This window comes from Peromyscus eremicus, chromosome 7 (genome assembly GCF_949786415.1).
Source record: "Peromyscus eremicus chromosome 7, PerEre_H2_v1, whole genome shotgun sequence".
NCBI classification, from domain to species: Eukaryota; Metazoa; Chordata; class Mammalia; order Rodentia; family Cricetidae; genus Peromyscus; species Peromyscus eremicus.
In genome coordinates, this window is record NC_081422.1 from 27,836,280 (window position 1) to 27,860,580 (window position 24,301).

General features: G+C 38.0%; 1 protein-coding gene across 1 annotated transcript in view; it reads left to right on the forward strand.

Moving 5' to 3' along the window:
- The window catches only part of Arhgap32 (Rho GTPase activating protein 32), a 152,921-nt gene that overhangs the window by 34,903 nt on the left and 93,717 nt on the right, over positions 1-24,301 (forward strand). Inside the window, exon 6 of the mRNA XM_059267578.1 lies at positions 17,926-18,012. Within this exon, the coding sequence (XP_059123561.1) occupies positions 17,926-18,012 (87 nt within the window). The remainder of the gene's footprint in view (positions 1-17,925; positions 18,013-24,301) is intronic.

A 24,301-nucleotide genomic window follows, 5' to 3' on the forward strand; every position in this document is an offset into this window, starting at 1 on the left:
TTCGTGATCTTGAGCAAGCAGGTACACTTCTTTGTGTTTCATTTCCTTTATTGCTGAGGTATATAAGATATTATAGTACTAAACTTTCCATGTTTTGTTTTATGATTAAAGGCTGAATATTGTGTATATGGAAGAGATGTGGATTAGGGATAGCACTCAGCTGGATTTGACTTTTCTGAAAGAGTGTTAGAGGCTTCAAATCTCTAGGAGGACTATGTCACAGACGGACATTTCAGCAAGCCTTCCTGCTGCTGAACAGAGACAGTCTTCATTTGAGAAGAGCTGTACTACTTTCACTTGCTTGTTCCACTGGCTCTTAAGCTTCTGCTCCCTCCCTAGAGGGTACAACACCAACTCACTGTGTCCCCTCCACATCTAAAGCTCATGAGTGAGTTTTCTGGACTACCTTGTAGTTTCAGGTGTGTGAGAATGGGGGCAATTTTTAGAAAACCAGCTCCATTCACCTTATGAGTTAATTCCAGAATCTTCTATTATCTGTTGTCCATACTCCATTTGGATGAATTCCTCTCGAGAAATCCATTTCTTGTCAGTGTTGTCTGGCTTTGTTTTCTGTCTTTGGAGCTGGGTCTCTCCAGCTTCCCTTCAGGTTCTGCTTCTGATGTGGTTGAGCCTAAGTCATGTTTAGAAGTGAAACATCAGTTTCCATGAGCTGAGTTGTAGTTGTATAGTAAAAGAAGTATAGTAGCCATCTGGCTTAACTACCTGTTGGTGATTTTTGACTTGCTTTTTGTGTTCTAGCTTGTATATGGGTTTATTATCTGGTTGAATACCATTTATAGGAAAACTAAACATAATAATACCGCTCTTCAAACGATTCTGTTTCATACAAACAGTTAAAAGTAAAGTTTGTCTCAGTTAATACTCTTTATCACTTTATAAGTGTATTGCTTTTTACAGTAGATAAACCTTAGTACATTTGATCCTAAACATATTTTGGGAAAACGAATCTCCTATATGTAACTCAATTTCAGTATGTGATTGAAAATACGTTCTGAGGAGCAAACAAGAAACCTTGCTCAAATGTGCCTAGAAGAAGCCACCAGTCTTGTTTGGCAGCTCTGTTATATGTCAGTAGGCTAGTCACACTGTCAATGGCTGACTCAGGCGTTACCTTCTAATACAGCCCAACTCTGGAACACCTCTTCAGTCATTTACCTTCTTGGTTTAAACTTTGATCTTAGGAATTTCTCTTGGACTTACAGATTTCTTTACGTTTATATTTCTCCTCAGCTCTTAAAATCTTATAATTGTAATTAGCTGTCATTCTCTAGGATGATAGAAGACGTCCATATTTATTGGCCATTTCTGCTGTCGTGGGGCCTTCCCCTAAGTGTGGTTTGTTTACCCAGTGAGGCCCTGTTACAGAAAACTAATTTTGACTTTGCAAACAGTCGACAGTTGGAAATGGCTTCTGGATTAGGCATGAAGACTCGTGTCCACTTCCCCTCTCAGTGCTGGGATCCCATCTGGCGTGGCCGTGCACAGTCTGTGCCGTAGTCTCATTGAGTTCTGATGTGTGTCAGCCCTGGTGTGTTTGGAAGGCACTGTTTCTTGTGTCTCCATCTCCACTGGCTCTTACACTCTTTCTTTCTCTTCTTCCCCAGTATTCCCTGAACTCTGAGGGGAGGGGTTGATGAAGACATCCCATTTAGGGCTGAGTGTTCCAAGCTTTCTCACTCTCTGATCTCTTTATCAGTTTTCATCTACTGCAGGAGAACTTCTCTGACGATGGCCGAGTCAAACACTGATCTATTGGTATAGCAGAATATCGTTAGGAGTCATTTTATTTCTATGTTCTTTAGCAGAACAATGGTATTTGGTTTTCCTCTAGGTCCATGGCTTATCTAGTCTCAGGTTCTTGGCCACCCAAGCAAAGTCAGGCATAGGTTCCCATTTCATGGAATGGTCCTTAAAACCGGTCAGATTGTGGTTGGTCACTCCCACAATTTTTTTGTGCCACCTTTGCATCAAAATAACATATAGGTGGGTCACCATTGTTTTGCCATAGATCCATAGCAAAAGGACAAAGCCACCATAGACTAAAAACTTAGGAAACGGTGAGCCAAAGTCTGGTCTTCTAAGTCACATTCCTCAGGTGTTTCATCACAATGGTGAAAAGTTGACTTGTACACATTTAAGATGGATGATAAAAAGTACAAATGCAAGTTAAAATTCCTTCTGTTCTCTATTCCTGTTAATTAGTATGTATCTATTTGAATCTTTAAAATATTTACAGAATATGTGGTAAAGTTTATAGATACAGCCCTCTTAACAGCTAGCCATCTAGCTGTATCATTTTATAAATAGATGTGGGTTCTGCTATATAATCTGCCTTGAAACATGCTTTTTTATGTGAAAGTATGGATCTTGGAGCTAATTTTATTATTCTCAAAAGTTTGGAATTCCCTCTTTTCACAGCTCTGTGTGTAATATTTACTTTGTATTATTGTGATAAAATACAATGACCAAGGCAACTTACAGAAGAGGGTGTTTGCTTGGGCTTGTGGTTCCAGAAGGATAAGGATCTGTTACTGCAGACATAGTAGCAGAGCAGCTGAGAGCCCACATCTGGAACTACAGAGGCTAGGCAGGCAGAATGAATTGAGATGGGCAGAATCTGTATCCTTTAAGACCACAGCTCCTAAACTTATCCAAACATCTCCACCAATAAGTGATCAAGTAGTCACATATTTGAGCCTATGAGGGCCATTCTCATACAACTCTAACATGCTACTTTATCTTATTTTTAAAAAGCATTTACTTCTTTTTGTTTTATGTGTATGAGTGTTTTGTCTACATGTATGTATATGCACTATGTGTATGCCTTGTGCCCATAAAGATGAGAGGTGTTGGATTCCCCAGAACTGGCGTTAAAGATGTTGTGAGCCAACACATGGGTGCTGGTAATTTAACAGTCCCTCTGCAAGAGCAGCAGGTGTTCTTAACTGCCACCCAATCTCTCAGCCTACTTTTTAAAAATTTACGTAATTTATTTAATTAGCTTCCTGTTAATAAATATTCTGTGTTTTATTGATCTGACTGTGTCCACTAAATGAAATCCTATGAAAGGATTCACTAGGTCATGGAGTATGTACATTTAAAATATTAACATTTATTGTTAAATTGTTATTTTTTTTCTTTTTTAAGTGTAGTAATCTCCATAATCCACAGGAGTGAATCCCAAGCCCTCTAGTGGATGACTACAATAGCATGTATTTCTGAATGTACTGTTTCTTCTTATGAAAAAGTTTAATTTAAAAATGAAGTGTAGTTAGAAGTCAGCAACAGTAAAATGTCAACAGTAGCTAATAATAAAATAGAGTAATTGCAGCAACATATTTAATAAAATTGCTAGTATCTTCATTTGTATTTTAGAGCCATTAGTACATAAAATAAAGGTATTTCAATATGAGCCCTGCAATACCATGACAATTAATCTGATAACTGAGATGATTACTGAACACCAAGTGGCTATATCCTAGATAGTATGAGTATGCTATGTGATGGATGCCTCATGTCCAGTATGGCTGGGACAGCATGGGGTTTATCACTCTAGTCAAAATTACATGCAGCTGAAAGCTCCAGTTGCTGATGTCTGTTATTTTCCATTCAATATCTTTGGACTTTGGAAGGCATGGGTGCCTGAAACTGCAGAAAGCTAAACCACAAGCAAGAGGGGGTGCAGGTGTGGCAGGTGTGTGTGCGTGTGTTACTCTATGCCATTTTGTTCTGAGGGCAGTGAGAGTGTGTTTTCCTCAACATTTATGACAGTGGCAGGCAAGGTTAATCTTTCTATATTTTGTTCCTAAAACAGGTTAACTCAAGGCAGTGCATTAATGAATGATGTGTTACCTACTCACAGCTCACTTTTCTTTCTCTTTCCGTGCACTGTATCTTAGAATACTTTGATTATTCTTTTTTCTTCTTTTTGTTATCATTCTTGTTGATTTCTTTGTCTTAACTGTGTTCTAGCACAAGACTAGACAAACCAACAAATTATAGTCAGGAAATAGATACATGTGTACCTCCATTTTCCCCCCTGAGACAGGGTTTCTCTGTGTAGCTTTGGAGCCTGTCCTGGAACTCACTCTGTAGCCCAGGCTGGCCTCGAACTCACAGAGATCTGCCTGTCTCTGCCTCCCAATTGCTGGGATTAAAGGCGTGCACCACCACTGCTCAGTGTATACCTACATTTTTAATGTCTAGTAAAGATTAACATTTTTGGATTCATGGAGGAAGACGGATTGATGGGCTGTCCAGTATGTGTGGTCAATAGATCATCCACTTGGGAAATATTAAGCTTGGTTAGTATCTTCCAAGGCTCTTCTAAATTGTGTTCTGTTGTCCCAGTTTAGAGAGGTGGACGTTTGAGTGATGAAAGGACACCTACCAGGGCTTACACTGGTAATAAAGCCAGTATCTGAAGCCAGGCTGTCTGTAAGGTACCCTAAGAGCACTCCCTTGCTTATTACTTACTTTGTAAATGATTCTCAATCCCATAATATATAATTTATATTATGTGCTAAGTTGGCAGCACATAAGCATTATGTTGCAGAAATGGGGTGAACTCCTGTGTTGTCTCTTGTTTGGCAGTGTGACCTTAGGTAGATTATCTAAGCGTCCTGGAAGACCTCTGTTCAGCTAGTTGGGCTACCATGCGGAGAAGTGATGCTGGTGAGATGGAGTAGGTGAGCCATGTGTTGTATTCTCATTGTACTTTGCTTTCCTGGCCACAGATCAGATTGTCACTTAGTCTTGGTTTTGCTTTATCTTCATAAGGGGATTCCTTGATACACTAGAAATACTGGTTGATGGCAAATGTTTTCTTTCGGCTGAGAAACCATGTGAACTGTGGGCTCTAATATAGACATCCGAGATGGCAAGAGGTGAAGGGAAAGGGACACAACAGCACAGGGCAGGAAGGTTGTGCCAGGTTGTTACTTTAGCCCCCTTCCATTCAGTGTGAATAGCTGTGTTTAAAAATTAGTAGAAATACAGAGTTTCTCCTGTTCTAGAAATTGATTGTACAGATATCCTTACATTCTTGGAACATCTTCTGTTTTACATCTGTTTAAAAACAAATTTCTTTTATCACTTTACTAATATTTCATAAATTAGTCTCTCTGCCTAAATGTGGGAGGATTTTTTTATTTGTCCTTTTAAATAAGTACTCCAGAATAGTTTGCATTAATTGGAGCTGTCTGCTGTTTGAAGGTTTCTTGAGTTTTCCTGTTAAAACCTTTGTGCCTGGTTCCCAGTAAAGGGTTTAATTTTTAATTATAATTTCAAGTTAACATTTAAGATCGGTCTAATTTGTTTTTGACTTTTTAAAAGGTTAGTTTTTATGTTTTATATTAAGAAAAGTATCTTTTGCCTTTCAGATTTGTAGGCTATAAACTATGTAAAATATTCTAAAAATTAAGTCTGACCAGAAAGCCAGGTTTTAGTTTTCTTGCTCAAACTGTCTTATGTCATTTTTCAAATTATTGGTTTTTAATTACTTTTTCTATTTAATTTTTTCTTTTTTATTGGAAAGTTTATTTTTTGTTTTCCTGGATGACAGTTGAGGCAAGCATACTTGCTAGTACTTATCTATCAAGAACTGTTTGTCTAAACTACTCTTTCCTCTATATTTTCCATTAATATTACGCAACTGATGTCTTTTCTTGAGAGAGAACATTGCTATAGGAATTGTTAATAGTTCATTTTACATCCAACCAGTCAGTGCTTGGATGCATTGTTGGGTATTTAACCCAGGGTTTCACTCATGCTCAACTTGTGTTCCACCTGGTAGGCAATGTTTCTGTAAACTGATTTTCAGTAAGTACATTACATTTTTTTTTTTTTGTATTTTCCTTTGAATAGTACTTTGGTGGCCACAAACTATGGTTGTTGATGCACCGATGTATTATATTTTAAGGATATGAAAACAAAAGATAATTGCTGTTTTAGTTAGACAACCTGGTGGTCTGCCACTCCTGAGAGATCACCATACTGGTCCTAAAATTTGTGCTTAGCATAGTATAGTATACTACAGCTCAGAACTCCTGGGCTACAGGTGTGTACCATGCTGCTCCCAGCAACTTTTATTTTTCCAAATTGTAGTGTCTCATGAACAAAAATAATGATTTATTCAGATTTCACAAGATATTTTTTTTTTTTTTTAGTAAGGGGAAAAAGTCTCCTGCAACATTTGTAGAAACAGGGAATTGTACTTTTATCAATCTGAAGCCCTACTCTCTTCCTCTGTGCTGTGTCATACCGCCATCTAGTGTTAGGATGGCAGGTGGACACGTTGTTAGAGGAGTCTGTTATCTGAAGTAAGTTCTTTAACATCTCTGGCCTTCAGCTTTCTAATTTGTTAAAGAAAAATAAAAAATATCTATCCCATTTATGTCACAGAATACTGTGAGAATTAAGATGAGAGTTAAAATAATAAACTAGATTATCTAGTATTCTTTGAAGTATTTTAGACAGAAATTCTGAATTTTATTTATTTTGTGTGTGCATGCTTGTGTGCTCCCATGCATATGCCTTGGCACATGTGGGGCAGCCTGTGGGAGTTGGTTCCTCTCTTGACCATGTGGGTCCCGGAGATTGAATCCAGGTCATCAGAGGTGGTAGCAAGTGCCTTGACCTGCTGAGCCGTCTCCGTGGCCAGTAATTCTGTTTTGTAATGTGTTTTCTGAGAGAGTCTTACTGTGGAGTCCAGGCTGGTCTTCACATGATTTTCCACTAGAGGCATGTGTCGCTGCCATACCTGTCTAGAAAGGCAGAAGTGCAGTGCAGTCAAATAGTCATCTGAACATTGAGGAATGTCACACTTGCTTTGACGACGAGGATGACGATGTCAGTCAGGACTGAGGTAGTAGGAATGACTTTCCAATATGCTTTCTCTAGAGAGGCTTCCCACCCTTAATTTAAGTTTTCCTCAAACCAAAGAAGTGGAAAATGCAGCTCCAGTCTTATGCATATTCTGTAGCAATATTCCATCTGAGAGAAAATCATTGTTATTTGAGAAGATAATTGAAATAAAAGTTTAGACTGAGTTATCAGTGCTGCTGTTACCCAAGACCTGGATTTTTAACTGTATGAGTTTATCCTATTGGTGGAAGTCCTTGGCTTATGGAAAATATATATTTTAGAGTCATGATTGTGCATGAAGCTTGCTTATAAAATTAAATATGCTTGAAATCTGGTATGTTGATTCTGAAACTGAAAGGTGCAAGACAAGTTTGTACCAGTGTCTCTCAACCTATGGGTCTCAACCCAGACCTTTCACAGGGGTCATCTGAGACCATCAGGAAACCCACATATTTACAGTATGATTCATAACAGTAGCAAAAATTGCAGCTATGAAGCAGCAACAAAAGCAATTTTATGATTGGGGTCACCACAACATGAGGAACTGTATTACAGGGACTCAGCATTAGGAAGACTGAGAACCAGCACTCTATGATGTCTATGTGTGTAAGTGGTGGCACAGGGGAGGTTAGAGGACAACTTCTAGAAGTCAGTTCTGTGCGTCACAGTGATCGAACTCATGTCTTCAGGCTTGGCAGCAGGTGTCTTTACCCATTGACCCATCCTGCCGGCCCAAGAACCACGACCCTATAAGCTACCATGTTGGTTTGCCACAGTTACTGACCCAAGCCTTGTCCCTACGCACAACAGTAGCACAGAGACAGGCTGTTTCTGATCATAACATGACTCATGTTGCTGTGATGGGTGCAGTGATATGATGGGAAACAAAACCTTGTGTTTGGGGTTTCGGAGCCCAAAAGAGATACTCACAGTTATGAAACTTGGAGTTTAGTTTACCATACTTATGCTTTTACCCAGCATTCCCCTTTGCCATGGAGAGAAGAAGACCTTGCCCTGGAATTTGTGCACCCTCTTTTGGGAAAAGAAACAAAGAGCTCCATTCACAAACATCCTGAAATGTGAAGATAGGGCTTAGGGTGAGAGGCAAGGCTCTGTCTCAGGACAGTTTGACTGTTCAGTTTTCCCCTTAACCCAGTGCTAGTGATCTTCACTCAGAAAGCCCCGATGATGCAAAAATGTGCAAGTAGTCATGAAGCATTGCTTCCCAACAAGTGTGTGCTCTGATGTGAGTCACGGTCAGATGGGGCATGATCCTGCTGTGGTCCTTGAGGGGTTTTGTTCATTTTACATCTGTATAGTAACCATCATACTGAGCTGAGTGTGATTGTAGTGTTTAGACACGAATAAATCAGTTGCTTCATCCGTACTCATCTGAGGAGACAGCGCTCTGCTGACTCTTACGTAGTAGTACACTAAAATGCATGTCTATCTCTAGTTTTTCTGTAATGAATTTGAAGGCTAACTATGTTACTGATACTTGACCCATTGACCAAAAGCTTATCTGCTTGTTAATGAAATATGATCTCATAGGTGTTTTTCTACCAGTTCTCTAAAGTAGGTAGTTGAATTAGTATTTTTAGAGTTGAGTATTAGGGGATGAAGTATTATGTGGGTGGATCATTTAATATTTCACAGCAGAACTTGTTCTCACATCTCTATCTCCTGTAGGCTTCTGACATGAAAGGAAGCTTGTTTACAGTCTATAGATACAGCACAGTGAATTTGCCACCATTATCCAACTGTAAAAGATGAATGAAAGAAGAACTCTCTGTGCTCTTTGCCATCTGTTGATTAAGCTTTCAAGAATGACTGTGCTGTGGGTGGAGTGTTGTGTTTTACTCAGCTTTCTGCTATTGCCTTTCATGCTCCCTGTGAGAAATGACTTTTCTGAACACTTGAAGCTTGCTGAGTGGAATTGTATTTTTAAAAATTCTAACAACGCTAATGATGGTTGGTTTCCATGGTGATAAACAACTAAAGCCAATACAGGAAACATCACTCCAAAGATAGATTTGGAATGAATTTAGAAATATGAGCTCTGAAAGTTGTGCTAGCTATTTCTAATAAAGGACTGATATACTGTTGATTTGAAGGGAGTGAAAATTATTTAAATTACTGAGTTTTGTCAAATTTCTGTGGGTAAATTTAGCTTATTGTTTCATAGTTTGGTTTAGGTATTGCATAAAACTAATGCATTGTTCAGACCTGGGTGTAGGATGTCTTAAAACTCATAGTTCGTTTCCAGATAGCTTTCTTGGATACTTTGTATCATCACCTAGAGAGTACCTCTGACAAAAAAAAGTCTTTGGGAAAGCAAACAATATTAACAGTAAGCGTTTAAGAAGAAAAAGTATAAGCCGGGCGGTGGTGGCGCACGCCTTTAATCCCAGCACTCGGGAGGCAGAGGCAGGCGGATCTCTGTGAGTTCGAGGCCAGCCTGGGCTACCAAGTGAGTTCCAGGAAAGGCGCAAAGCTACACAGAGAAACCCTGTCTTGAAAAACCAAAGGAAAAAAAAAAAAAAGAAAAAGTATAAATGTGTAGGTATTCCGATGTCTACGAGGTGATTTCCTCAAGTAGTCAAAAATGGATAGACTGTACCTTTATTGGAGACTGGAAGGAATTTGGATATTGAAAGACAGAACTAGAGGACATCCAGAGAGGAAATCTGAAAAGATAAAGTACCTGCTAGGGAAGGTGAAACACACATTTAGAAGATACTTTTGCTAAAAATCATTAGCTCCTTACTTGGGCCTACAAAGTTGAAGGGCATAGAGATAAGTAATTCTCCTAAACCTGCAGCCACTTTGGGTTCCAGTCACTTATCTGTGGACATAAGGCTAAGTCTTTAGAATGCAGCTAGGAGTTGGACTGGTCTAGTAAAGTGGAAGTTGCAGGTCCTCCCCCAGGATCCATGACCTCACTAGTACCTGGAGGTTGGCTTGGTTTCCAGTACCAGGAATGATTTTCCTCCTGTTGAGTTGGTTTTTAATCCAATTAGAAAACGTGTGGGTTTCTGTCAGGATATGAGTGCACTGTTGTAACTTTAGGAGTATCTTGCCCTGCTGGTTATTTTTGTGGTTCATAGGCATCACAGCTGTGTAGGGCTGTTCATTGCTTTCTTCCCTCGCCCCGTACACAGCACCTGTTCGTTAGTTTTCGTTTTTTACCGTTTGGTCCTACCTGCAGCTATTTTTCATAAATGTAATTTCTTCTCCTTTCTTCCTAGCTCTTGCTGGGATGGATGATTTATTTCTTAGTCTCTTTTTCCTACTTTTTTTTTAACTTTAAAAAATTATACTCTTTTTTTTCTGGTTTGGAAAATACCTTTTTAAGAATTTAACTTGAGTACCTAATTTAAAGTAAGAAATGTGCTAGTGTCTGGCCTGCTTCTGTCTTACAGCCCCACTGTTTAGGGTTTTAACTGATACTCCTTCCCATCTTCCATAGTCTGTGCTGTCCAGGGGAGCCAGTCCACTCTTTGGTCTACCGTAGGTAGTCATTATTGTTTCTATACAGTTAAAATGGCTTAGCAAGTACAAACTCTGTGGCTTAATGCCTTCCTCGGTGTTTCTGCTTTCTGACATACTTTATTCTCTCAGCAAGGCTTTATTGATGGAAGTTTGGGTTTTGATCATCAGAAAACAATTCTTTTGACTCATGTTTTTGCATGGTAGTTGAGATATGAATAAAATCTTGGTAAATTTATTTTAGAGCTTGAAGATATTCTTAATCTGCTCCATCTGTCACTGTTCAGAAGTTAGATGTTCTGTATTTTCTTAGATGTTTGTGTTTCTAGTATTCTTATCTCCTTCCTGCAATTCTAGGTTTTTGTATGGAAATATTTCACTTTAGAACAAAGAATTTATTTTAGCTTTTCTTGTTGAACTGGTCTGTTAGAAACAGATCCCCCAGGTTTTGTAATTTGTGAGTGTATTGATATTACTTACATTTCTGAAGGTTACGTTTGTGGATTTTCATTCATCACTTTAAATTTTTTTTTTTAACTTTTTGGGATTATATGTAATCACATCATTTTCCCCTTCCCTTTCCTCCTTCCAAACCCTCCCATATCACCCTCTACCCCATACACACCTTCAGATTCATGAATACACATTTTATTCAGCAGAACATGAAGTGCTCTAAAATAGACCACATCCTGGGACATACACAAAAATTTTTTCTTCACTTTTTAAAAGATCTTTTTCTTTGGCTTTTTCTCTCACTTGTTTTGGGTGAAAATTCAGCTGTTATTCTTTTTTATCCATTTAAAAATACATATTGATTAAAAGATTCTTTTTCTCTTTATCTTGATAATTATACACATGCATATGATATGCCTTGAATGGGTTTATTTATCATATTTGGGACTTATTAAGTTCCTTGTATTTGAGGTTTATGCCTTTTATGAATTTTGGAAGGTTTTTATCAAACATTTCTACCCCCTTCTTAGACTCTCTCAGCATCCACTTTATAGTGATCTCTCTGAAATACTCGGGGATCTAAACTATACTGATCCTTACCTTCGTTTTTTTTCCTCTTGGGATTTTGTTTATAAACTCCATATTGTCTTGCTTTCAAGTTCACAGTGACTAGTTTGCTATCAATATCTGACAATAATTTTTCATTTCCTTGGAGGTTTTTAAAGTTTCAGTCATTTGGAATTCCCATGTGTTCTACTACTATCTTCAAAAACTTGTTTAAGATTGTCCTTCAGGTTCACCTTGTACCTGTATATCAGAAATTTCATACTTCTTAAGGCTGGATCATACTATGTTCTGCTTATCCATTCACCTGCCGATCTATGCTTATATGGCTTCTGGTTTCTATTTGTTTTGTTGTTTTTGTTTGGCTGTTCTTTGAGAGCTTGCCTTCATTTGGGGAAGTAAATACACAGAATGGAGTTGCTGAGTCATGTCCTAATTATATTTCCATTTGAAGATCACCATACTGCCTTCACAGGGGCCAATTCATTTTATATTCCTACTTTTGCACAAGAGTTCCAATTTTCCTTTGTCTAAATTATCATTTCCTTTGTTTTGTTTCGGATAATTGCCATCTTAGTAGATGTGAAATGGTATCTCATTTGTAATTTAGATTTTCAGGTGTTATAATTGTAGTTTAGATTTCTCTAATGATTAGTAGTGTTGAATATCATTTGATGTGCTTATTGACCATTTGTGTATTTTATTTAGGGAACTGTTTCTTTAGATCTTTTATGCTCATTGTGAATGAGTTTATTTTTGTTATTGCCAATGATAAGTTATAGAACTTATCTACATACTGTTGATATTGATAGATATGATGGATTACATACACATAGTTTGTATTGTTTTGATCCATTTTTTAATTTATTTTATTTTATTTTTTAAAATTAATTAATTTATTTATTATGTATGCAGAAGTGGGTGCCAGATTTCATTACAGATGGTTGTGAGCCACCATGTGGTTGCTGGGACTTGAACTCAGGACCTGTGGAAGAGCAGTCAGTGCTTTTAACCTCTGAGCCATCTCTCCAGCCCCGATCCATTTTTTTAAAAAGAGATTTAGAGTGAGTGTGTGTGTGTGTGTGTGTGTGTGTGTCTTTTTCTGGGTATGTGCATCTGAGTACAGGTACCTAGAGAGGCAAGAGGTTTTGTATTCTCTGGAGCTAGAGTTACAGGAGGTTGTGAACTGTCTGACATGGGTTCTTGGAACTGAACTCCAGTCCACTAGAAGAGAAGCAGTGTTCTTAATGACTGAGCCATCTCTCCAGTTCCAAAAGCATATTGTAGGAAAGGAAAAGACAACCAACATTTTGTTTTGTTTTGAGGCAAGGTCTCATCATATATCCCTAGTTGGTCTGGAACTTTGTGTGTTGACCAATCTGGCTTCAAACTCAGACTGCTGGGGTTAAAGGTACTACCATGCTTGGCTTGATGAAAATTTTAATAATTCTTATGACATAAAAATTTGTGTTACATATTTTGTTTCTTATATCATTGTGTATCATTCCCAAGAAATGATTCCCAAATCAAATTTTGTGAAACATTTTTGCTCTACACTTTCTTCAAAAATTTTTATACATTTTAGATTTTATTTCAGACCTTTGATTAATTTGAGTTAACTTTTGTACATAGTAGTTAGGTAATGATCTAGCCTCACTCTTTTGCATATGGGTATCCTGTTTTCCCAGCACCATTTGTTGAGAACACTGTCCTTTCTCGATTGAATGGTCTTGGTGCCCTTGTCAAAATCATTTAATCACATATATCAGAAGTTGTTTCTGGGCTTACTATCCTAGTTCACTGTTCTATAATGCTTTCCTGTATGCCAGTAATACACTGCTCTGATTATTGCAGATTTCTAGTAAGTGTTGAACTCATGAATGGTGAGTTGCTCTGATTTTAAAGATTACTTTGATCAAACACTGTCATTGGAGATTGATAGGGATTGCGTTGACTCTGTATATTGTTTTGAGGAGGTAGTATTGAGAGAGAGCTTTATAATATTAAATTGTCTAATATATAAACATAAAATATTCCCTCTATATCTTTCTTGTTTCATTAGTGTTTTATATTTATATCAGTATCAGTAGCGCCAAAATTTCCTATAACAGCTTCATTTTTGTTGTCACAAAACTAAAAGTATAATTTTTTGCCACATATCTTAATAATTCTTTTAAATGCATTAGCCTCTTAAATTATGTAGGAGGCAAAATGTAGAATTATTAACCAAGGTTAAAAGATCACTAGCTTTCATTATGACATTTTTTGTTATTGCTTTTGTTTTGTTTTGTTTACTTTTCTGGTCCTGGTGTGGAATTCTGAGCTTCACATGTGCCCAATGTGCACTTTTTTACTGAGCTGTATTTTCAACCCAGTAATTAGGTTTTTTAAATTTTTGTTTACACTGATTTTTTAAAGGATGAATTTCTTAAATATGTACACAAGTGGAACTATAACCAGTTATTACAGTTGTACTGGCTTATGTAATTGCACATGCTTTTACTTTGTTATTCTTACTTTTCCATGTTTTTGTGTTAGTATGTGCTATTCTTTTATTTTACTCTGTATGACAGCCTTGAACATTACCTGTAGGACAAATCTAGAAAGAGAATACACCTCAGCTTTTCTGTATCTACAAACATTATAATTTGGGGTGTTCTTTTTAAATTACTGGGATCATCATCTGTGTGCACCATTATACTTTATTCCCATTTGTTTCCCTCTCCCAGTCTCCTTCCTCATCCCTCCTCCGCTACAGCTGGTTCCCTTCTTCCTGCAGTTGTTGTCTATGTTTACTTTACTGTTACTTGTATGCCATTACACTTTCTGTTTCTCATCTCCATCTATACCTCGGCCTTCCCTCACACAGTCCCTGCTTTCCTGACCAACATACATAGCGCGCGCACGCACGCGCGCACACACACACACACACACACACACACACGGATAAGTTTAAATTAAGTTGTGTGTATGAGCTAAAACAGAATATTTGCTTTTCTGCGATTGGCTTATTTCACTTAACACAATAATTTCAAGTTTCTAATTTCATGTAAATGTCATGATTTTAGTTTTTATTTGTCTATTTTTTAATGGCTGCATAAATTCTACTGTGTACATGTGCCACATTTTCTTCATTTGTCAATCAGCATCAAGGCTGGTTTCATTTTCTTGCTATTGTAAATAGTAAAGCTATAAATAAGGATGTACAAGTTTTTGTTGTATTTTGATTTAGAGTTCTTCAGACCGATACACAAGAGTAGTATAACTAGATCATGTGGCAGTTTGCTCTATTTTAAGTTTTTAAGGAGCCTCCATACTGATTTCTGTAGTGTTCCATTCTAAATTGACTTTTCTACAGGGTGAGAAGAACTCCATGAGGGGGGAAAAAAGATGACATGTTGGATCAGCTTCTTCAGAACTGGAGACAATTATATACATGTATGGATAAAGAGTCTGTCAGTGTGTGTTGTGTCTTATACCCCCTGGAACTGTCCTCGAGTGGCCATTTGGATGCACTGACCTCTGACACCCAAAGGTTCTGATAAGGAGTTCACTTAAGGACTCCTTGTCTGTAGCCCAGTGGAGTTTCTGGATGCTTGAAGATTCTTTATCTTATGAAAGTTTGACTCATGTGTGGCATGTGGGTCTCTAAGTTCATATTATTGAGGTTCATTGTCATCTTGATATTCATGTCATTCATCAAATCTGAGAAGTTTTTGATATTTGTTTCCTGAAATTCTTTTTTCCTGAATTTCTTTTTTGTTTTCCTTTTTTTTTTTTTGTTTGACTCCCATACACACAGATTCATACATTTGTTGGTTTCCTGTGCTCCACTAGGGTTGGTACTTTTCTTCAGTCCTTTAATCTTGTTCTTTCCTATTCTTCTGATTCAGTCATTTTCATAATTCTGTTTTCCAGTTCATTGACTCTTTTTCTGCCTGCTCTGATCTGCCTTTGGCTCCTTCGAATAAAATTTCCATTTCAGTTATACTTTTTAGCTATGTAATTTGATTTTGCTTTCTCTTTAGTTCAGAACAGCTCCTATTAATGTTTTATTTCATTTATAGAGTGTTTTCTTGACTTCCTTCACATCTTGCTCTGATTCTCTGAGCGTCATTAAGGCATATCTGCCATGAGTTCTTTTTCAAGGGCAGTTTTGCTGATAATTTACTTCCCTTGCTCCTTCCTTTCATGTTTTTCATATATTAGTGTGTTATCAAAAGGAACACAGCTGATAGAAGGAATGTACATATTAAAGGGGCATTTATTGGATTGGCTTATAGGATGTGATCTGGGTGGTCCAATAGTGTCTTTCTCACACTTGGAGAAGCCAAGAACCTAGTAGTTGTTCATCCCATGAGGGTCGATGCCTCAGCTGTCTCAATCTGGTGCTAAAGGCTTGGAAGATTCCGGGAGAGTTGCTGGTCTTCAGTCTGCATTGGCATTCCAAAGAAGTCAGTTCTGTTATTGGAGAAGGAGTGCTGTAGCATTAGTGAGGATGAATTTGTCAGCAAGAGTGGGGGCAAGCAGGCAAAAGGCAAAGCTACCTTTCTCATATCCTTTTATCTGGGTTGCCACCAGAAGGTGCTGCTCACATTTAGTGTGTGTCTTCCTGCTTCAGACAGTCTGGTCAAGAAAGTCCCTCACAGGGTGCCCAGCAGCTTGATTTTTAGTTGATTCCATATGCAGTTAAATTGACAACTAAGATTCACCACCACAGGTAGAGAGCTTGTTCTTTGCAGCAGTTTTAATTAGTTTCTTTAAATATTCGATGGTATAATCTACACAGAGGTTACTTTTAGAGAAATGTGAATATTGGTGAGATACGGTCTCTGTTCTTTACTGCCCAGCTTCAGTCCTCTGAGTGTAGCATGCATACCCTCATTGTCTGCCTTCACAGCTCTTTGCTCATCCCTTCTGCTTCCAGAGCTTTCCTGCTTTTTGCAACTCACTAAGCTCCTTCATTCCCACCTTCCCAAGCCCTGGGGACTAGCTGCATTATACTCTGTAACAGACTGGGCTGTCTTCCTTGGCCCTTTTCAGCTTCTCGGTGGGTGCCATGTCAGTCTTAGCTGTTGAGTGTTATGATCTCCTCAGAGGGATGTTTCTCAGCCCTGTTTGTCTTTCAACACTGTGCACGTAGGCCATAGAGATCCTTGCTTGAAGAGGCTCCCTACTTTGCATAGTCCCTCCTCATTCTCCTAAGTCTTTAATGTGTTGATTCCATGTCGTTGGTTCATACTTGTGGGAAGCAGTTGATGGTTAGACATCAGTCATTTCTGCTGCTCTGCCTTGTAATTACAGTTTGTCACTTGAGTCTGTAGTCTCCCAGGGTTTGGCTGACTTCTCTGTCTAGGGAAGAGTCTTGATGCTCTGGAACCTCTACCAGGCATCCAGGCCCATGTTTGTCTCCTGCCTTAACAAAAGTCTTGTCTCTTTCAGGAAATTATTTAGGCTTCTTTTCATTCTTAAGTCTTTAATTTTTTAAAACTGAAATTGTGCCGTGAAACTTGGTTATTCATGTTACCTTGTGAACTTCTTAATATCTGAAGATTTTTAATAAATAACTTCCTGTGACACTGTTCACATAGAGAATGTATTTTCATAAGCAGAGCATTTTTTTACAGCATTAACTACAATGACATGTGGCATTTGTGGAGGATTTCTTTAGTGCCATATGACTTGAGAATAGGTATTATATCTTTCACTAAGTAGAGAGATTAGTGTTACACAGTCACTTATTGTTACTTTTGAACACAGGGTCCTACTTTAGGGAATAGTTGTAATTTCACTTCCAAATTGGAGTCAGGTATGCCACATGAAGCAAATAGAGTACAGCAAAAATAACAAAACAGGCAGCATGATGGGTAGTGATACTTAGCCTAGATGTTGGCATAAGCAAGAGTGATAAGATCTGTAGCACACAGCTTTGGATATATACCTCATTGAAGGACAATTTGTTCTCAGCTGTTGCCCATGCTCACGTGTGGGCCTAATATTGCTGATTTTCTGTTTTTTTTTTTCAATAGAAGCCATAAATCTGTTTTTCATATGAGACCTTATAGCTTCTGTATGCTGCCAGCTTATTGATATAAAAATAAAATAAAAGCCAATGTTCAGACCCAGATGGTAAGTCTGAAATTAAACATGGCTATAGGCTAAACCATTCTCTGGGCAGCCAGTTTGCTTTCCCTACGATAGCTTGGGCTATTTTTAAACTTGTCATGGCATCTCTCAGTTTACAGTTGAATGCTTTTGTGCATAATAAATAAATAAAGGGAACGAAGACCTGATTATGTAACAGTAAATTGCTTATGCTTTTGTGCAGTTGTGCTAGTTAGATAAAAGGCACAAAGGGAGTTCATGAAAATATATTTTTTGAAATTCTGAATTCTTAATTCACCTGCTAAGCTATAGACTTCTATCAGGCACATCCTACATAAACTTGATGTGAGGGTCCAGGTATTATTGTCTGCTTAGTGTATTCTCATTTGTGAATCATGACTTTCTTGTTCCTTTTCTTCTGTGACACAGCTTTCACTATCAGAAGAGCAGAATGAAGTAATGAAAAATGGCTGTGAATCTAAAGAGCTGGTCTACCTCGTGCAGATTGCCTGTCAGGTAATTCTGGAGATGCATCCTCTACGTAGAGTTAATTGTCCAGAGTGATTATTAAATTGCTTACTACAATGTATTCCTCACATTGCCTAAAGGCTTATAATCTACAGAAAGAAATGAGATTAATTGAAATGTGATTGGGCTGTGAGTAACTATTGCAAGAAAACAAATTGGTATCTTTTTAAAAAGAAAAAGTGTCATCATATAATGCACCATTGAGGTTACAGTTGTGTGCCTTCTTAGTAATTTGTAGAAGTTTCTGGCACTTTGGAGTATTGAGTAACAGTGAATGTTAACCCTGTACTTGTTAGTTTTTTGTGTCAGCATTTCTAAACACCAGAGTTAAGCTATGAGTTCAACAGAATCAGTTTTAATATGCAATTTTAAGTAAAAGTATTTATTACAAAAGCAATGAAATGTATTGACTAAAAAAGTGAGTTGTTGATCATTTTGTCGTGAGAGAAGAGGCCATTTGTCTCGGCCTCAGGTTCTTCTAGCAGTGGTTCAGTCTGGGGGTCTCATATCAGATAGTCTGCATATCAGATATTTACAGTTTGTAACAGTAGAAAAGTTACAGTCATAAAGTAGCAGCGAAATCATTTTATAGTTGGAGGTCTCCACAACATGAGAAACTGTTTAAAGGGTCACACCATTAGGAAGGTTGCAAACTGCACAATGGTGTAACAAAATGTATTCATAGTTTTGTAGCTTGCTGCTTCTTGACTGTTCATATTAGAACATGAGGGTATTCATCATAGCTGGCTCATAATGAGATTTAAAATATGCCATTTGAAATCAGAAATTTCTTTATCTAGTAAACATTGAGCATAAGCATATTTTAGATTCACTTATTCTATACTCACAGAGCCTTTTGCCTGTTAATGAATTGGTTATTGGAAAGCAAATGTTGGGAGGAAGACTATTCTGCACGTAATTTTTAGTTTTGAGAAGAAAGTAAGAGACAGAATTTCTATATTTTTAAAAACATAGTAATCATGTTCATGAAGTTAAAAGTTAATAAGTCTGAAAAATTCTGTGGTTTATATTATATGAGGAATATGTACATTCTTAGTTTTGGTTTTAAACAAAAATTTTTAAAATTAAATACTTTTATCTTTAGATGTTAAAACATAGTATTGGAAATAGAATTCAGCTTCTATATAATCAAGATGTGTTTTGTTGCATGTCACCACAACTTCTTGGAGAAACAACAAAGTTCTAAGTTCCATGTAACATTTCATAAAATGCTTTTGTTTAGAGAGCTACTTTCTTATTTCAAGGCTTTGGTAACAAACAAGACATGAACATTTGCATTTGATCTTTTAGGGAATAGAAGCAAATAGCGCTTAGTGATACATAAACTAAAGGGTTTGGAACCTCCCATCTTTCCTTAGAGTGGATAAACGACAGAAGAGTAGCCTGTACATTTGAGACTGGGTCCAAGATGTCATTTGCTCAAGTCTTGTTCATGACTATATACTTTTAAAATTTACTACACACAAACACACACACTTACGCACACATGCATGCACACATATACCCCTCTTTAATCTTGGTGATTTGGGTGAGCCAAAACCAGGACTTTTATTTTTGGTGGTGAGACAGAATGTGAATAACTAGCATCAGGTGATTGATGAGACCTGATAAAAGAGAAGAAAGGAAAAAACAAAATCAGAAAAGTCTCAAATAGGCCCTTGCTGATTTGAGGGTTGGCCATATTAAGAAAAATGGTAAGTTGATTTTTAAATGCAAATATTAAATACTGTTCTAATAAACCAGTACTACTAATATATGAATAGAAATCTTGCGTTCTTTATCCATAAAACATGGTTAGTATGTCTGGAATCAAGTTTTTAGTTCCCCTGCAGCCTAACACATCTTAGCATCTCTTCTTATCAACCACACTTTAAATGCATAATTGTTGCATGATTGCACTTCTATGTATTGCTGACCTAGATGTTAGATAGTTTCCTCATTGTAAATGTCCTATCAAACTGCGTAAAACATTTTGGATCAGTTGTTAATAGTATTTATTATACCAGACTGGTAATTTTTTACATGATAATGATGCTATTCGTCTCTTCTGTGCCTCGCTGTATGTAATTACTGAAGCATCCCATGGCTTAGTTCAGTAGTCTCACCACATATGCCAGCTGTAAGCTATTTTAAATGAGAATTTAAAAAATAATTGACAGCCTCACTACTGAACCCTTTAATTTTGCAAACAAGGAAACTGAGGTTCACAGTAGTAAAGTAGCTGTCCTAAGCTATATGGAGTCCTAGCAGCCGGAGCTGCACAGAATTCAGCTCTCTGACTGCCATTTCACCTCTACTTCCTTGAAATGTTCAGTCAAGAATAGACTGGCAAGATGAGATCATCATTTAACACTGCAATGGTTAGTTTTAATTGTCAACTTGACACAGTCTAGACTCATGGGGCGAGAGAGTCTCAATGAGGGATTGTCTAGATCAGCTTGCCCTGTGGGCGTGTGTGTTGGGAATTGATTAGGTAAATTGATGTAGGAAAGACCCAGGCCACCGTGGGGGTAGCACTGTTTGTTCCTTTGGTTCCTGGACTGTGTCAAAGTGGAAAAGGTAGGCATCATTCATTTGTTCTCTCACTACTCTTTACTGTGGATATGGCATAGCCCGCTGTTGTAAGTGCTTGCTACCTTGATGTCCCTGCAGAAGACTGTAACCTGGGATTGTGAGCTAAAAAAGCTGTTTCTGTCCTAAATTGCTTTTTGTTAAGAGTATTTTACCACAGTGACAGGAAACAGACTCACACTGATGTATTCTGTTTCAAGAACATTCATGCATTTTATACCTCTGCTAACTTCTACATTTTAACAACATGTACTTAAAGTTCTTAAAATAAGTAATTTTATATGTGTATGAGTGTTTTGCCTGCATGTATATATGTGAATCACAGGTATGTCTGGTGACCTTGGAGGTCAGAAGAGGGCGTTGGATCCCCTGTAACTGGCTGCTTGCTCATATGGATGCTGGAATCTGAACCCAGGTCCTTTGAAAGAGTAGCCAGTTAGTCACAGAGCCATCTCTCCAGCCCCAAGTTCTTTTTATTTATCTAAAATTCTTGATTTGTCATCTTACATTCTCTCTTGTTTTATTAGCTTAGAAGGTAGCAAATTAAATGGACAAGTCTTTTTCTTTTCTGTAGGTTGTGACACTAATTTTTTTGGGTATCGTCTTTGAACCCTTGAAATGTATCTTTGTCTGCTCTTTACAGTTTTTATTTCTTTTAAACTTATGAGTCTAGCAATGTAAACTGTGTCTTCTATACAGAATGAACCAAAATCCATTGGCATTTCTTGATGGATTATGTGCCTATAGTTATATCACATATATTATGTCATTTCATTCATACAGCTCTGTGAGATAGATGGTATGGTTTCTGTCTTGTAAGTAATGCAACCAAGACTTGGGGACAATAGTATCCTCCACAATTTAATAAAATCAAAGAGGTACCAAGATTTGAACCCAAGTGTAGTTTGGTTGGTTGTTTTGTTTTGGCAACTTCTTTATCATTTTCTGGTGTGGTTTGTACTATAAACATATCCCAAATGTTAATAAATTTCAGAATTTAATTTCAGCATTTAAATGATTGGCTGTCTAGTTTCTTGGAACAGCATTAGATGGCAGGTGGTTTGTAACCCTTTCTTTTTTTTTTTTAAAAAAAAAGATTGAAACATTTTGCCCTGCTGAGAAGCCCCTTAAGCAGGAAGATAAACAACTCAAAATAGCTACAGGAAAGCCCTAAAACTGACCAGATTCACTAGGCCCATCCCTGTCAGAGTAAATAATAAAAGTCAGAGCCCATCTCAGATGATAAAGAGTTAAGCTGGGGGATGGCACAAAAACCTCTCAAAAGAACAAAAGCTGAAAAGAAGACACTGAGACCCAACGGACTGTGTAGAAGAGGTTTAGACTACTGAGACATCTGGAAAGGACACCCTCCAACCTGTTAATCTGCCTGTAGGCTGTGCAATGTGCTTCAGGTTCCCAACTTTGTGAGCTGTCACCCATGCTGGAGTGGGCCGTAATCATGTAGCTGGTAATGCAGACAGAGTCAAAATGACTCTGAGTCATTTCTTCTCCTTTAAGTAATCTCTCACCCATATTCCAGTTCACCAACCTGGACTTTGGTGGTATATGTATATATCTGTCATGGGAGCTTGATTTGGGGTGAATAGATATGTATTGTGTCTCCTCAGAAAAAGTTTTGTCACACAACAAACAGCAGGCATATTTTCTCCACCCCTTTCTTATCTATATGCAAACACACACACACACACACACACACACACACACACACACACACACAGGTTAAATTCTAGAGCCTTCAAGGGAGATAGTGTTAGGGTCCTGGAGAAGTCCCACAAAAGACCACCACCTACGTATGCAATCAACAAGAGCGTTTTTTTATTCTAGTATGGAATAAAACACAAAGGCAAGATGGCAAAGACCCCTCCTCCCCCAGGGAAATGAGAGCTCCTTTTAAGTCTAACTAAGGGGAGTGTCGAAGGAAGTTAGCTCATCTCAGATATGATTGGCTTATGCGAGTGGCAATCATGTTAGTAACTTCTAATTGGCTAGGGTTACTTGGGGGTTTATCAGGGGTACAGTTTTCCGTATTTGAGCAGGCCTGGACAAGTCCCCGACTTTGTCCTTATTTGGTTATTACTTTGAGCTGTTGATTGTGGCTCAGGCCTGGTATGTCGCAGGTCTCCTTGTCTTTGCTGTCAGGGGTGTTGGAGATTGATTGTCCTTTGTTTGTGGCTCTTCCTCAGAAACTGCTTGCTTGGTTCCAAAAAGCAGGGACTGAGGCCTAGTTCTTAACTAAGTTATTAGGGCAGGCTGTCATGATATTTGCCTGGCCCTCTCAATAGCCCAGGCCAACTGGGTGCAAGAGCGTAGTTTTCTTGATACAAAAATATTAACATGGTCTATCATGGACCCAAAGCAAGTACAACAGACAACAGATATCAGTCAAACAAATCTAATGATCTGATAAGGTGTATGTCTGCTGAGAATTAACCATGGGAAAAGTACTTCCAGATGCCTTGAAGACCAGGCCATTGATCCTCTGAGTGCTCATCTCCTCTTATTAACATCATCTAAAGTTCTCAGATCTTCCGTTCTACTCTCTTCATTCTGTTCTGTCCTTTGGGAATAGATGCATCAGCTACCTTGGAAGAAGAAACACTGTCTTCTTTGTATCTTGTTTATTGCTCTGGGTGGGACATCTGAAAATGATGCTTCTTTTTTTTCCTTTGCATATTTCTTGCATTTTTTAAGAAAAAAAAGTTATTTTAAAATTTGTGAAAATGAATAAGAACCCCAGGGAATTAAACGGAAATTATTATACAGAAGAAAACTTTACTGTCTTCCATGTCAGAAATTGAATAAGTTTTAGAAGGTCGAAATTCAATAAACTCAGACATCAACTATAGATACTTCCACTACATGGAATGAAGCATTTGTAAGTATAATGTCAGTGGCATTTAATGTTAAAAGCTTTTGTTTTTTGGCTGTTACATTCTTTAGCAAATCAGCACCATTTTTTAAAAATAAATTTGTTTATTTATTTCACATCTTGGCTGCAGTTTCCCTCCCTCCTCTCCTCCCAGCCTCTCCCCCCTCTGCCCCCCCATTCACTCCCCCTCCATTTCTGTTCAGTAAAGGGCAGGCCTCCCATGAGTGTCAACAGAACATGGCATATCTGTAGCTAGAGTTTTCCTGCCTGGCCCACAGTCAGGACAAATCTCTCTCACCTGCCAGTCCCACAGCCACTCAAACCCAACCAAGTAAACACAGAGACTTATGTTGGTTACAAACTGTATGGCCGTGGCAGGCTAACTTGCTAACTGTTCTTATAGCTTAAATTAATCCATTTCTATAAATCTATACCTTGCCACGTGGCTCGTGGCTTACCGGCATCTTCACATGCTGTTTGTCATGGTGGCGGCTGGCAGTGTCTCTCTGACTCAGCCTTCCACTTCCCAGCTTTATTCTCCTCCTTGTCCCGCCTACACTTCCTGCCTAGCCAATGACCAATCAGTGTTTTATTTATTGACTAATCAGCAACACATTTGCCATACAGAACATCCCACAGCACATATCAAGTTGCAGTAAGACTAAGCACCTCCCCATGTGTTAAGGCTGGGCAAGGTGACCCACTATGAGGAGTAGGGTCCCAAAAGCCAGTAAAAGAGTTGGAGACTGCCCCTGTTACCTCTCTCAGGCGTCCCACAAGAGGACCAAGCTACAC